General features: G+C 43.7%; 1 protein-coding gene across 1 annotated transcript in view; it reads right to left on the bottom strand.

Annotated features, from left to right (window-relative positions):
- Positions 1-1527: 1527 nt before the first annotated feature.
- Positions 1528-15494, bottom strand: part of LOC122557068 (dedicator of cytokinesis protein 11) — a 291784-nt gene continuing 277817 nt past the window's right edge. Inside the window, exons 51-53 of the mRNA XM_043704339.2 lie at positions 12933-13033; positions 8506-8644; positions 1528-2215 (exon numbers count right to left, since the gene is read on the bottom strand). Of these exons, the coding sequence (XP_043560274.2) occupies positions 2108-2215; positions 8506-8644; positions 12933-13033 (348 nt within the window). The 3' untranslated portion in view covers positions 1528-2107. The remainder of the gene's footprint in view (positions 2216-8505; positions 8645-12932; positions 13034-15494) is intronic.

Here is a 15494-nt window from a genome sequence, read left to right as displayed (position 1 = left end):
TTATAATTGCCCTTGCCCCATCGGTAACTCTTGACCTGTGGCATGTACCTATCCCTTTCCATTGCTAAACTAAATGTAACTGAATTATGGTCACTCTCTCCAAAGTGCTCACCTACAACTAAATCAAACACCTGGCCTGGTTCATTACCAAGCACCAGATCTAGTGTGGCCTCCCCTCTTGTCGGCCCTTTGACATACTGTGTCGGGAAACCCTCCTGTACACATTGGACAAAAACTGATCCATCCGACATACTAGAGTTATAGCATTTCCAGTCAATGTTGGGGAAGTTAAAGCCCCAATGACCACCCTGTTCCTTTCACTCCTGCCCAGAATAATTTTGCCAATCCTCTCTTCCACATCCCTGGAACTCTGCAAAGGCCTATAAAAAACTCCAAGCAGTGTGACCTCTCCTCTCCTGTTTCTAACCTCAGCCCATACTACCTCAGTAGACGAGTCCTCGTCAAAAGTTCTTTCAGCCACTGTTATACTATCCTTGACTAACAAGGCCACCCTTCCCCCTCTTTTTCTGCCTTGCCTGTTCTTAATGAAAAATCTATACCCTGGAATCTGCAACATCCATTCCTCGCCCTGCTCTATCCATGTCTCCCATTTCCATCTGCAGTTTGCACAGGTGCTGCATTGTGTTGTGGTTCAACAATTTCCCCAATGGTTTCACTGGGGCACAACCACAGGGGAATGTCTACTCTACTTAATACCAGGTCAGGCAGTATCCGAGGAGCAGGAAAATCAACGTTTCGGGCAAAGCCCTTCATCAGGAATCACTGATGAGAAATGTTCGTTTAGCATCCCTCGGATCTCCACAGGGTCCACCTTCAACTTCCCACTTCTGTCTTTGACTGTCCCTATTCTTACCCTAGCCATACTCTTATTCCTCACATTCCAATATAAAGCATTCCCTTTGAAAGGCTTTTGCCCGAAATGTTGATTTTCCTGCTCCTCGGACGCTGCCTGACCTGCTGTGCTTTTCCAGCACCACTCTAATCTAGACTCTGATTTCCAGCATCTGCAGTCCTCACTTTTGCCTATTTTAAGAATAGTCCCCTAGTCTGAAAAACCAGCGGCATGTAAGTTCAGAGCTTCCCTTACTTAATCACTCGAAAGGAAGGGCGAGTACTATAGGTATTTCCTAGGAATCAGGGATGTAGCAAGTTGTTTTATACACTGGGAAGATGTGGCCTTGACAGTTGTAACCACCTCTTCTGTAGCTTGAAGGGTAACGTCACACATTGACTTCAACATTTCTCCTCAGCTTTGAGTGAGGTGAAGGGAGACTGGCCTAGAGAATGCTGCTTTGTGAACTGGATAAGCTGTATCAGGAGGGTAAGAACGTCAGGCAAGTTCTCTAACATCGCTGACATCAGCTGAGGCCCATGAAGCAGCACAGTCAACACTCAACATCAAAGAAACCTGTGACTGAAACTCTGAGTTAGTGGTCTGCATTTTCATTTGTAACACAAGTGTCCATCCCTCCCACTACCCATACCATGAAGGAAGAAAATTCCATGTGAAATAAAAAAAAGCTCCAATATATTTAAGGATTTCTTTTGTACACAAGCAGTCACTACGTGTAGTTACAATTTAAATTTACAGCACTTTGAGATGACAATGCACAGAGCCATGAGGAAATGTTCCTATTTTATACATACACATACTGTACAGGTGGTGAAGAATTTGCAATGTGAAAGCACAGTTTTAACATTATGTTTGTGAACACGAGACTTGGCTTTTCAAATCACTCTAATGTTGACCAAATTTAGGATTTTGAGCATCAGATGTCCTAGGCAGGCAGCCATATTGATCGTAATAATACTGATTGGATTGCAGGAGCTGTACTGCCAAAGTAAACTAAGGCCAGATGAACATGCTTCTTCAGATGTTTCAGAGAGGTTGAGCTCACCCTGGAAGAGGGTTGAGCAGTCACTGGAATCAGCCATTTCACGCAGTGTGACCTGTTCTCCTGCTTTACGATATCAGTCAGCCAGAGGCAATAGCATCCCCCTTCATTCTGCACAGTTAAAGTGACCATCCTGAGAACCAATGTACCTCCCCACACCCTCCCCCATCCACCCCCTACAGTGTGATCTGTCAAAGTGACATGGGGAAGGCAGAAGGACCACTGGCCGTCCCACTAATGGCGCTGAAAACATGCAGAGAGCTCCTCAGCTGGCACTTCAAGTCGTCTTCTGTCAAAATCTTGAGAGAGGGAAAAAACGGAAAGTTTGTGGTTACTCAGGATGGAATTAACATTGCAAACCAAACAAGATCAACATGGCATCAAAGTTATATCTCGCAAATGATTCCTTCACAAGGGGCAAGGATTTGGATAGAATCCCAACAGTGCAGAGAGGGGCCATTTGGCCCTTAGAATTTGCACTGGCCCTATGAAGGGCACTCCCCCATCCACGCATTTCCCTTGACTAATCCACCTAGACTGTACATCCTTGAAAACTATAGGACAATTTAGCATGTTCGACTGAATATGTTTGGGCTGTGGGAGGAGACCGGAGCATCAGGAGGAAGCCCACGCAGACACAGGGAGAATGTGAAAACTCCACACAGACAGTTGCCTGAAGACTGGAATCGAACCCGGGTCTCTAGCGTTGTGAGGCAGCAGTGCTAACCACTGAGATTTAACTGCTACTTGAATCAAATTATGAATTGAGGTTCCAGGTTAATTTCATATGAACTTGGGACACGTGTGTGATGAAAGAGAAGGAACCATAGCCCAGCTAGACCTCAGGACTTGCTCTCAGTGGGGACTGAACAATGCTGAGCACCCTTCACATTATTTACTGAAAGGTTAACACACACACATATGCAGGTACAGAGATATTTTATTCCAGTGAGGGAACACTGGAATGGTTGAGAATTAGGGTTAGGTGTAAAGTCAGGGCTAGTGGGGGGAGAGGGGTGGATGGAGAGAGAGAGAGAGAGAAAGAGAGAGACAGACAGAGAGATGGAGAGACAACTGCACATTTGAAGGTTCTTTCTATCTATGGATAAGCAGAGCACATAGGCAGCAAGTGTCCAAATCTCCCTCTCAAGGTTTTACATCAACTCATGTTTAGTTTTGAACTATACTCTGAAGTGCATTTACCTATCAAGGCCTTCATCACTTCAAAGCAAGCATGAAACGGAAAGAGCAAAATGTTAGTCAACATCACCCACTGGAAACAGTTGGACAAAAAATGGAAAGGCTATCAAGTACACCTAATGATCACTGCAAATGCAAAGCTGCAGAAATGGCAGTGGACCATCCAGCCCGTCAGTCTGGTTCTACCATTCAAACAGATGTGGGTGATCTGCACTTCAATTACAATGACCCCAACCATTGCACCATACACAATTCTTGAGTGTAGTTTGTCTTCAAAAGCATTTTCTCTGAATATTGTCCAATTTGGACAGAACCTCGTTGCAAGTGGCTCGAGTTAAATTAATGTTCTGTGTTAATTCAAAGCTTACTCATACTTCTTGACAGATTGCCAGCTGGTGCTACAACCATTTGAATGCACATCAGGAAGCTAATTGTTAGTATTTCTGCTTTTTGATATGTTGAGCCGGCACACCAAAACATTGGAGGCAGTGAATGCCTTCTGTAAGAGACGTCCCCAGGAACCAACACTTCTTTTTTGTCAAATTGCACTGCAGTCTCACACCATCACAAATATGAGCAGTGGGGAATATATTGAGGATTATCACACCCCAGTTGTTTGACTGGACCAGCTCAGTCAACACTTTGGCTCAAAGAACAGCAGACAGGATGAATGAATGTAACACACTCTCTGATCCCTCTGAACCTCTCATATCGTCTAGCAGGTCCAAACTGAGGTATGTGATAATGCATTCCCCCACATATCTGGATGGCTGAAGTCAGGAGAAAGTTCGTTATTATCCGGGATAACGCAGTTTGTGTAGCTGCCTTTACCGCTGTTGATCTCAAGTACATTTACTGGCAGTGGCCTGTTGCAATTAATCAAAATCATTTTAGCACCTGTCTCTAGACAGAAATGTTGGAGAACCACCACAGGTCAAGTTTCCCTCCAAGTCGTACATAATCTTGACTTGCGTGTACATCTCTTTGTTCCTCATCACCAGGTCAACATCATGGAACAAGCTCCCTAACAGCACTTTGCCTTATTAAAGTCCATGTGTTGCAAGTACAGCCAGTTCGCCACCACCTTCTCAAGGCAACAAGGCATGATCAATAAATGCCTCCAGTTCCATCACAACTAATTAAAAAGATGTTCTCATGCTACCTTTAACAAATCAGAGGCTTATTGTTTCAAGACCCACATCATTGCCTTGTTAATTCAAGTTTGTAATTATTAACTACTTAGCTCATCAAGTCAAGATTATGTGCGACTTGGAGGGAAACTTGGCCTGTGGTGGTTCTCCAACATTTCTGTCTACTTAGCCCTTCCTGAAGAAGGGCTTATGCCCAAAACGTCGATTCTCCTGCTCCTTGGATGCTGCCTGACCTGCTGCGCTTTTCCAGCAACACATTTTCAGCTACTTAGCTCATCAGCCTGGTTTAAATTTCAGGTTTCCTTCCAATAGATTTTGAGAACAGTTTTCTTTTAAACACTCAACACACGTTACATAAAATGGGCCAGGTAAATATTTGGGAATAAATTTTTACATAGTATCCAATTTCACTGAACAAATGCAGTACTGTCATCAGATCAAAACACTGCACAAACAGAGGTAGATGCAAAGGTTTATCTGTAAGGCTATTGTTCAGGAAGCAGGGGATTTCAGCAACAATCCACCAATCAGCAGCTGCTTTGCATTGCCAAAATCCATCCTTAAGAGTTCGGAGTTTAAGCAAACAAAGTCTCTTGTAATGTAGTGGTAGCATTTCTAACTCTGTTCCAGTCAGGCTCAAGTCCTACCTGTTTCAGAGGTGTGTGATAACATCTCTGATCCAGTTGATTTAAAAATATCTAAGCGGGCAGATTGGCAGCATAGTGATAATGTCACTGGACTAAGTAACCAGAGACCCAGGCTCATGCTCAGGGAATGCTGGTCCAAATCCCACTACTGCAGTTAGTGGAAACGGAATTCAATTAATAAATCTGGAATTGAAAGTGATGGTGACTAGATTTATTCAAGTCTAGTTCACTTATGCCTTTTAGTAAGACATAAGAGCACAGGTAGGCCATTCAAGCCATCTACTTAGCCATTCAATGATCTGATAATCCTCAATTCCACTTTCCTGCCTTACCCCCATAACCCTTGATTCCCTGACTGATTAATAATGAGCCTGTCTTTCTCAGCCTTACATAAACTTAGCATTGATGGCGCTCTGGGGTAAAATAAAATCTCATACAGGTATCCCTTGTTTTTCTGAACTTTGCTTTCCTGAACTTTGCTTTTATGAAAGACCTACGATAGTACCTGCTTTAGCTAACCAAAAGAAATCCGAAGAGGATTTTCGCCTTTACAAAAAAAAAAGGTGAACATTTTTCCCATATAAATTAATGCTTCTTCACTTTATGCCATTTCGGCTTACAAAATGTTTCACTGGAATGCTCTACTTTCGGATAGCGGGGGATACCTGCACTGACTATCTTTTGAAATGAGAAATTACTCCCCATCTCTGCCTTAATAGGCAACATCTTACTCTGGTGGTGGTTGGGAGGGTGAGGTGCACTTCCGGGTGGGTCCCAGTTCAGAGAGTTGGTTCAGACATGATGGGCTAAATGGTCTCTATCTGCACTGTTGGGATTCCATGATGTAAGGTTTTGCTCAGGACCTTCAGACAGTGACTTTCACAGCTTAGGTCCTTGGCAGCTTAAGGCAAGGCTTCAAATGTTGGAGCGATTAAAATCATTACACTGAAGAATTCGAGGATCACCAGTGTGCTGAAGGACTGCACAAGGTACAAAAGGATGAAGATGGATAATGCCAATACCAAATTTGAAAACAAAGATGAAAGTTTAAATTCTGAGTACTGCTTAGTTATAAGCCAGTGAGCACAGGGATGATGGATGAATGGGACTTTGTGAAATCATAGAAATCATGGAATCCTTACAGTATGGAAACACGTCCTTCAACCCAACAAGTCCACACCGACCCTCCGAAGAGTATCCCATCCAGACCCATTCCCCTACCCTATTACTCTACATTTCCCATAACTAATGCACCTAATCTACACATTCCTGAACACTATGGGCAATTTAGCATGGCCAATTCACCTAACCTGCACATCTTTGAAGTGTGGGAGGAAACTGGAGTACCCGGAAGAAACTCACGGAGATATGGAGAGAATGCCCACACAGACAGTTGCCCGAGGCTGGAATCGAGCCTGGGTCCCTAAGGCAACAGTGCTAACCACTGAGCCAATGCACCGCCCAAACTGTTTGGATGAACTCAAGTTTATAGTGGGTAGAACATAAGAAGTAGAATGTAACTAGTGATACAATCTTTAAGACTGGAGGTAACAAAGGGGTGAGTGAGAGCTTGAGCAGATCAGCTGGGTATGAAGTAGGGCTGCATGATTGCTACAAGGTAGAAGGAGGCCATTCAGCCCATTGTACCTGCACCTTTTCTCCAAATGAGCAATTTACGTGCTGGGATTCTTTGTTTATCCCTGAATCCCTGCATGTTGGAGGGAATTACAATAGCAGTCTTAGATATGGCACAGATATGTGGCCCAAAGGTCAACATGGGGGCAAACATGACACTGAGGCTGAAACCAATCTGGGTCAGTGTCAGATAATTGCCAGAGAGGTGGGTAGGTGTCAGTGACTGAGGAACAGAGCTTTTGGAGACAATGGCTTCAGGTTTCTCAATAACTGAATGTGAAATTTATGCTCTTTTGATCGTGGATGTCAAATAAGATTGATAATAGTAACAGGGTCAATAACCAGATTGAAGTTTTTTTCAGAAATATGTGGAATGTGGGTGTTGCTAGCTGGAAAGTAGTTATGTGCTTTACTTCACTGGCCTGCAGAAGTGGTGGGGAGCTGCCTCCAATAGTGCTGCAGTCTCCTACTCCCAGAATGTTGCTGGGAGGCTATTGACGAAAGAATGAAGGACAGGGATGAGGAGAGTTTTTAAAAAAATGTTTGGCTACACATTCCCTGAAAGAGTGGTTAAAGCTGTCTGAATAGCAAGGAACTCATAAGACATACAAGAAGATGTAGCTTTGCTAAATTGAAACTCTCAGCAGTGCAGCTAGCTCTTGAAGTGGTGAAAGAAATGAAATTCCTGGAACACAGGCAGGGTCAGGCTAGAGAAGTCAATTTTGGAGAACTAACAAAGACACAGTGCTACGAGCTTTCTTTCCTTCTTTTTTGACCCATTTCCTTTTGATGTTTGACCTCAGTCATCAATAAGATTGCAAGACCCTTCACCTTTTGTGGCTTGCAACAGTTCCTGTTCCTTCAACTGCATCCTCAAAATGCATTGCTCTTTTCTCAGTTCCTGATTTTTGTTACAATTATCACACTGGACATGTTTCTGAAGCAAATCTTGAATTCTGTCTTTCACATGGCCAGCTTTGATTTCTTCCCTTCTGTCTTTCTCCACTAATTTCCCTCACTTTCCTTTTGCCTTGTGTTCACATTTTCAATCTCTCGCTTAACCTTGCTTTTTTCTCTCATCCTCTGTCCAGACCTTAATCGCTCACTCCTCTCTCACAACCACCAATGAAAATGCCGAGCCTTGACCAAATATTGAGTGGTTTGCTCCATGATAATTGCGTCTGAAAAACCTCACTGTGACTAAAAATAAATAATTTGGAGAGGTATGGAGTTTTAGCCAAAGAACAAAATTAAGTTGCACACTTTATAAAAGAGTCAACGAATGCGTTGCTGGAAAAGCACAGGAAGTCAGGCAGCATCCAAAGAGCAGGAGAATCGATGTTTCAAGCATAAGCCCTTAATCAGGAATTTATAAAAGACTCAATTTTTTAAATGCTTGAACCCTCCTATTTACAGCGTCTGCCTTAATGCCTCAATCTTCATTGCACTCTCTATATTGGGATTTAAATGTGCTATTTCCTACTTTGGTGCCTGTGAGAATTCTTTAATTTTATTGGGTCAGTAAGCCAGTCAGCTGGTGGCCCTATAGCTGGACTTGACAAATCCTCTGCAGAAGGTGCAAAATTCAAAGTGACGTCACGATGGAAAAAGTTCGCATTTCGGAGCCTGCTGAAACATTGAGAGTTGTCTTACTTAAAGTCAACAGGCAACGCAGCTCCTTTGTGAATGAATGTAAGTCCATCCCAACGTGAAGAGGAGGGAATTTTGTTAGTCAGGTAACATCAACAGCCTGGAGAGAGGACAAATAAAGAGGACCCCATCTCTGATACTTTCACTATGCATCTCACCTAAACACCTTGAGGCTTTTGATAAGGCCAGCTGTTCAAAAACTCATTCCAGAGAGAGTTGAAGATCTTATTTGAAGTAATTATAAATTATACAAATGGGATACAGTTCTCTTGGGTCACATGTTCACAGAAGTCTGGAATCACTGACCTGTTCGTGGGTGATTTCTGATAATTCCTTCACCATGTCTTTGAAGTTTGCCTTTAACCCTTCGTGATACTCTATCTGATCCTCCTTGATCAGCCGCTCATTCAAATCCAGAGCCAGGCTGCAGACTGAAACAAACTCCCTGTTTGCAATTCAGGAAGAAGACCTGCTTTAGTACTCTATACAGAATTTTAGACAGCATTTTTTTTTTAACAGCACAGAGTAGACCAAGCAGTCCATCCTGACTGCACTTAGTCATTGCCAAAGTAATTAAATTATTGGGAGAAAGCGAGGACTGCTCCTCGGATGCTCCCTGACCTGCTGTGATTTTCCAAAGTCACACTAATTAAATTATTGCTCAACTCTCTCTGTGGCCCACGTTTTAATTTGTTTCAAATATTTACATCAAGTGTCATACAGTAAGGAAACAGACCTTTGGTCTAACTCAACCACGCTGACCAGACATTCCAATCTGACCTAGTCTCATTTCCCAGCATTTGGCCCATATGTCTCCAAATCCTTCCTATTTATGTAGTCATCCAAATGCCATTTAATTATTATAACTGTACCAGCCTCCACCACTTCCTCTGGCAGCTCGTGAAAAAGTTGCCCATCAGGTCCAATTTAAATCTTTCTTCTCACCTTAAAAATATATCCTCTAGTTTTGAACTCCCAAACCCTAGGGCAAAGATCTATTTGACATTCACCTTATCCCATGCCCCTCATGATTTTATAAACCTCTATAAGGTCACCAAAACTGCAGGGCAAAAAGTCCCAACCGAGGGACCGGCACTGTGGCTCAGTAGCTAGCACTGCTGCCTCAAAGCACCAGGGTCCCAGGTTCGATTCCAGCCTCGAGTGACTGCTTGTGTGGAGTTTGCACATTCTCCCAGTGTTTGTGTGGGTTTCCTCCGGGTGCTCCGGTTTCCTCCCACAGTCCAAAGATGTACAGGTCAGGTGAATTGGCCATACTAAATTGCCCACAGTGTTAGGTGCATTAGTCAGAGGGACATGGGTCTGGATAAGTTACTCTTCAGAGGGCAGGTGTGGAGTTGTTGGGCCGAAGGGCCTGTTTCCACACTGCAGGGAATCTAATCTATCCAGTTTCTCCTTACAATTCAAACCCTCCAGCCTTGATAACATCCCTGTAAATCTTTTTTGCACCCTTTTCAGTTTAACAACATCTTCTGACAATAGGGCAACCAGAATTGTATGCAGTACTCCAAATGTAGCCTCACCAATGTCTTATACAGCCCTAACATGGCATCCCAGCTCCTGTACTCAATGCTCTGACTGATTAATGCAAGAGTGCCAAATGCTGCCTTCACCACCCTGTCTAGCTGTGATGCCATTTTTAAGAAACTATGTACTAGCCATAGGTATCCCTTGGGCCCTACCACTAACAGTGTAATTTCTGCCCCGGTTTGACTTACCAAAATGCAACATCTCGCATTTATCTAAATTAAACTCCATCTGCCATTCCTCAGCCCACTGGCCCAGTTGATCAAGATCTCATTATACTGTTAAATGATCATCTTCGCTGTCCACTCCACCACCAATTCTGATGTCATCCGCAAAACTACTCACCATACCTTCTATGTTTGCACCCAAATTGTTTATATAAATGATGAATAACAGTGGACCCAACACTAATCCTTGCGGCACACTGCTGATCACAAGCCTCCAGTCTGAACAACAATCCTCTACCACCGTCCTCTGTCTCCTACTGTCAAACCAATTTTGTAACCAGTTGGCTAGCTCTCCGTGGATCCCATGTGATCTAACCTTACAAATCAGTCCACCATTCAGAATCTTTGTCAAGGTCTTACTGAAGTCCATGCAGACAACACCTACCGCTCTGCTCTCATTGATCTTCTTGGTCATTTCTTCATAAAACTCAATTGAGTTTGAGAGACACTTTTTAAAAATTCATTAACAGGATGGGGGTGTTGCGTGCTAGGACAGCATTTATTGCTCACCCCTAATTGCCCAGAAGGCAGTTGAGAGTCAATCACATTGCTGTGGGTCTGGAGCCGCAGGTAGGTCAGACCCGGTCAAGACAGCAGATTTCCCTCCCTGAAGGACATTAGATAATAGACAATAGAAAATAGGTACAGGCATAGGCCATTCTGCCCTTCGAGCCTGCACCACCATTTAATATGATCTTGGCTGATCATCCTTAATCAGTATCCTGTTCCCTGCCTTATCTCCATAACCCTTGAGAGCTCTATCCAACTCTTTGTTAAATGAATCCAGAGACTGGGCCTCCACTGCCCTCTGGGGCAGAGCATTCCACGCAGCCACCACTCTCTGGGTGAAGATGTTTCTCCTCATCTCTGTCCTAAATGGTCTACCCCGTATTTTTAAGCTGTGTCCTCTGGTTCGGCATTCACCCATCAGCGGAAACATGATTCCTGCCTCCAGAGTGTCCAATCCTTTAATAATCCCTATATGTCTCAATCAGATCCCCTCTCAGTCTTCTAAACTCAAGGGTATACAAGCCCAGTCGCTCCAGTCTTTCAGCGTAAGGTAGTCCCGCCATTCCAGGAATTGACCTCGTGAACCTACGCTGCACTCCCTCAATAGCCAGAATGTCTTTCCTCAAATTTGGAGACCAGAACTGCACACAATACTCCAGGTGTGGTCTCACCAGGGCCCTGTACAGCTACATTTATCCACATTAAACTGCATATGCTATGCATCTGACCACTTATCTAACCTGCGAGGAGAAAGTGAGGTCTGCAGATGCTGGAGATCAAAGTTGAAACTTTATTGCTGGAACAGCACAGCAGGTCAGGCAGCATCCAGGGAACAGGAGATTCGACGTTTCGGGCACAGGCCTTTCTTCAGGAACCTGAAGAAGGGCCTGTGCCCGAAACGTCGAATCTCCTGTTCCCTGGATGCTGCCTGACCTGCTGTGCTGTTCCAGCAATAAAGTTTCAACACTTATCTAACCTGTCCAGGTCACCCCGTCCAGGTCACATTAGTGAACCAGATGGGTTTTTCCAACAATTATCCAACAATTGACAATAAATTCATGGTCATCAGAAGACTCTAAATTCTAGATTTTTTAAATTAAATTGAAATTCAACTATGTGCCATGGCAGGATTTGAACTAAGGTCCCCAGAACATTACTTGTTTCTCTGCATTTCTGATGTATAAAGCCATACTGACCATTCCTAACTGGTCCTTGCCTTTCCAAATGCATGTAGATTCTGTCTCTGAGAATTCTCTCCAACAACTTGCACACCACTGACATTAGGCTCACCAGTCTGTAGTTTCCTGGTTTTTCCTTGCAGTCTTTCTTAAATAATGACACAACATTAACCACCCTCCAGTCTTCCAGAATCTCACCCGTGGCTATTGATAAACAAGTGTCTCCGTTAGCGGCCCTGCAATTTCTTTGCTGGTTTCCCAGAGTTCTGGGAAACACCTGATCAGGTCCCAGGGATTCATCTACCTCCAGTACCTCCTCTTCTGTAATGTGGACTCTTTTCAATATATCACTATTTATTTCACTGAGTTCCCCAGCTTTCATGTCTTTCTCCACAGTGAAATATTTGTTTAGGATCTCACCCATCTCCTGTGGTTCCACACATAGATGACCTTGTTGATCATTAAGGGGCCCAATTCTCTCTTGACTTACTCTTTTACCCTTAATGTATTTGTAGAATTTCTTTGGACTTTCCTTAACGTTACCTGCCAAAATATCTCATTTCCCCTTTCTGCCCTCCTGATTTCCCTCTTAGGTGTACTCCTACACCCTCTATTCTTTTTAAGGAATTCACTTGATCCCAACTGTCTGCACATGATGCATGCCTCCTTCTTTTTCTTGCTTAGAGCCTCAATATCTCTAGTCATCCAGTATAGTCTACTCCTGCCTGCCTTGCCCTTCACACTAACAGGAACATGTTGGCCCTGAACTTCCATTAATTCACTTTTGAAAGGGAGAGGAGAGTGAGGGAAAATGGGAGGAGGTGGGGGAAAATGAGAGGAGAGTGTAGTGAATCGGGAGAAGGAAAAGAGAAGGGTGTGGGGGAGGAAGTAGATGGAGCGGAAAAGCTGGTGAGAGATTTGAGGAAGTGCAAGGGAGAATAGGAGGAGGCTGGGGATGGCAGAGGGGAAGAGAGTGAAGGAGAAGTAAAGACTTGACATGAAGCAACTGATTGAGGAGATTACATGATGTACTGTTCACACGTTTCATTATTTGCTAATGAAATAAACAGAAAACAATTTTCACAACAGGCAGAATTTAGAAACCTCCCAATGAGAGCTCTTGTAACAATCGAAAGCGTGTGCAAGATCTGTTTGCTTTTAATTACAAATAAGACCTTACATATATGAACACAGAATAACATTAACGAGTCATTTGTAAAGCTAGATTAATACAGTGATCTTGGCCAAAAGCGCAACATTTTAATTCTCTCACCGAAATATTTCCTTCAGCTGCTTCACTTTCTTTGTTGGTAGTTTACTTGATTTACTGTCATCCAGGAATGCTCGTGCATAGGCCAATGGACCTGCATTCACCTACAACAGATTGGAGGTTAAAAACACATATTATTTTCAATGCATTCACACTAACAAGAAGCCCTCAAGCCTGCTCTGCCCTTTGGTAAAATCACGACTGATGTCAAATTACATTCCTCTTCCTTTTGGACGTCAGGGAAAAAAAGACGGAAGCAATGATTTTGTGCAGGTAAGCCATTGTTTTTGTACAGTCATACCAGATCTCTGCCCAACTTGAACATGGAAATTATGTTGATAGTTGAGCTCATTAGAATTGTGGAGTTTTGAAATCCTGATTTTGCAAGATCACTAATGTTTACAAATGAACTTTCACACAATTATAGGTGGGACAGAATGTCGGGTATTTCACAGTTTTCAAATTGGAAGCAAGTAGCAGTATGGTCACCCTTGAGTTAGATGCTATGTTCACACCAGGATGTGGTGTAAAGGTAGGTGGAGAAAATAAGGAGAAACTTGCGGTCATATTGTCATTTTCACAACTCTGATGTCTCAAAGTACACCACCTGATGAAGGAGCGTGGCTCCGAAAGCTAGTGTGCTTCCAATTAAACCTGTTGGACTATAACCTGGTGTTGTGTGATTTTTATAACTTTTAACAGGCAATGGTTTTGAAGTGGAGTGACCAAAGCGCTAAAGAGCGGCCAATATGTGCACAGCAAGTTGGAAGGAAATAACAAGTGGACCATGGTATTGGCCGAGGTATAAACATCAGCCAGGATACTAGGGAGAGATCCCATGTCTTCTTTGAGTAATGTCAGGGGACCTTTTATGTCCTCCAGAAGTCACATGGGACATTGGCTCAACACCTTCACTTAGAGATGGCACCTAGGAGCAGTGCAGCACTCCCACAATACTGGGTGGCTGCTTCAACCTTGAATCCATAGGAAGGTTTCTGGACTTGGTTAATTAAGTTCTGATCTTCTGGCGCAGAGGTGAAAATGTTCCCAGTGAACAAAGGCTGGTACCACTGAAAAGGCAAGATGATATTGGCAGCACTGAGGGAACTAGAGCTATAGGGATAAACATTGATAAAGATACTTTATTGAATAGAAAGGGCCACATACTGCAGGGGTCTTGGAATTTGCCACTGAGAACGACTGAATGACTGAGACTGGTATGACCACATATTTCAGATGGTTACCTCTGGATACGAGGTCGGCTTTTCAGTAGAACTTCTTAGTTGTATAGAATTTACTACATGGAAGCTTGTTTAGCAAGTTGCCCTTTAATGTACATCATTGCTTTATCTTCACAAATTTCCAGATAGTTTTTGCTTCAATTAGAAATATGCAGCACATGGGATGAAGGCAGCAGAGATGAATGCAATTGATCACCAATCTTTTTGAACCTTTTGCCATTTACTTTAAGGTTGCCCTGTTTGTTAAATCAGACATGAATCAGAAAAGGCAGCAAAACAAAGTGAAGGCAAGGCTGAGCTGTACACACTGAACTTCAACCCAGCTCCCCTCCAATGTCACCTCTGACTCTCTCTCAGTTCCTCCATCATTTTTGCCCTCACTAAACACAATTTTTCCGGTGTCCTTACAATGTTGTATGTTTTGAGCAATTTGGCCTGGAAGGGATTTTTGCTTGTATCGCATGTTCGGAAAAGATTTACAAGGAAGTTACCAGGGTTGGAGTGTTTGAGCTACAGGGAGAGGCTGAGTAGGCTGGGGCTGTTTTCCCTGAAGCATCAGAGGCTGCGTGGTGACCTTACAGAGATTTATAAAATTATGACGGGCAAGCATAGGATAAATAGACTCCCTGGGTTGGGGAAGTCCAGAACTAGAGGGCATAGGTTTAGGCGAGAGGGGAAAAATTTGAATGGGCAAATTTTTCACGCAGAGTGGTGTGTTTATGGAATGAGCTGCTAAAGGAAATGGTGGAGGCTGGTACAATTACAACACTTAAAAGGCATCTGGATAGGTATACGAATAGGAAGAATAGGAAATTTATCTGGACCATCTCTGACACCTCCCTCCCCTTCCTAGACCTCTCCATCTCCATTAATGACGACCAACTTGACACTGACATTTTTTACAAACCCACTGACTCCCACAGCTACCTGGATTACACCTCTTCCCACCCTACCTCTTGCAAAAATGCCATCCCGTATTCCCAATTCCTCCGCCTCCGCCGTATCTGCTACCAGGAGGACCAGTTCCACCATAGAACACACCAGATGGCCTCCTTCTTTAGAGACCGCAATTTCCCTTCGCACGTGGTTAAAGATGCCCTCCAACGCATCTCGTCCACATCCAGCACCTCCGCCCTCAGACCCCACCCTCCAACCGCAACAAGGACAGAACGCCCCTGGTGCTCACCTTCCACCCTACCAACCTTCGCATAAACCAAATCATCCGCCGACATTTCCGCCACCTCCAAACGGACCCCACCACCGGGGATATATTTCCCTCGCCACTCCTTTCCGCCTTCCGCAAAGACCGTTCCCTCCGTGACTA

Source organism: Chiloscyllium plagiosum, unplaced genomic scaffold (assembly GCF_037043375.1).
Source record: "Chiloscyllium plagiosum isolate Xiang-an unplaced genomic scaffold, Cpla_swu_hap1 HiC_scaffold_11, whole genome shotgun sequence".
Classification (NCBI taxonomy): domain Eukaryota; kingdom Metazoa; phylum Chordata; class Chondrichthyes; order Orectolobiformes; family Hemiscylliidae; genus Chiloscyllium; species Chiloscyllium plagiosum.
The sequence above is the reverse complement of the archived record's forward strand: the minus strand, read 5'-3'. Positions and strand labels throughout refer to the sequence as shown.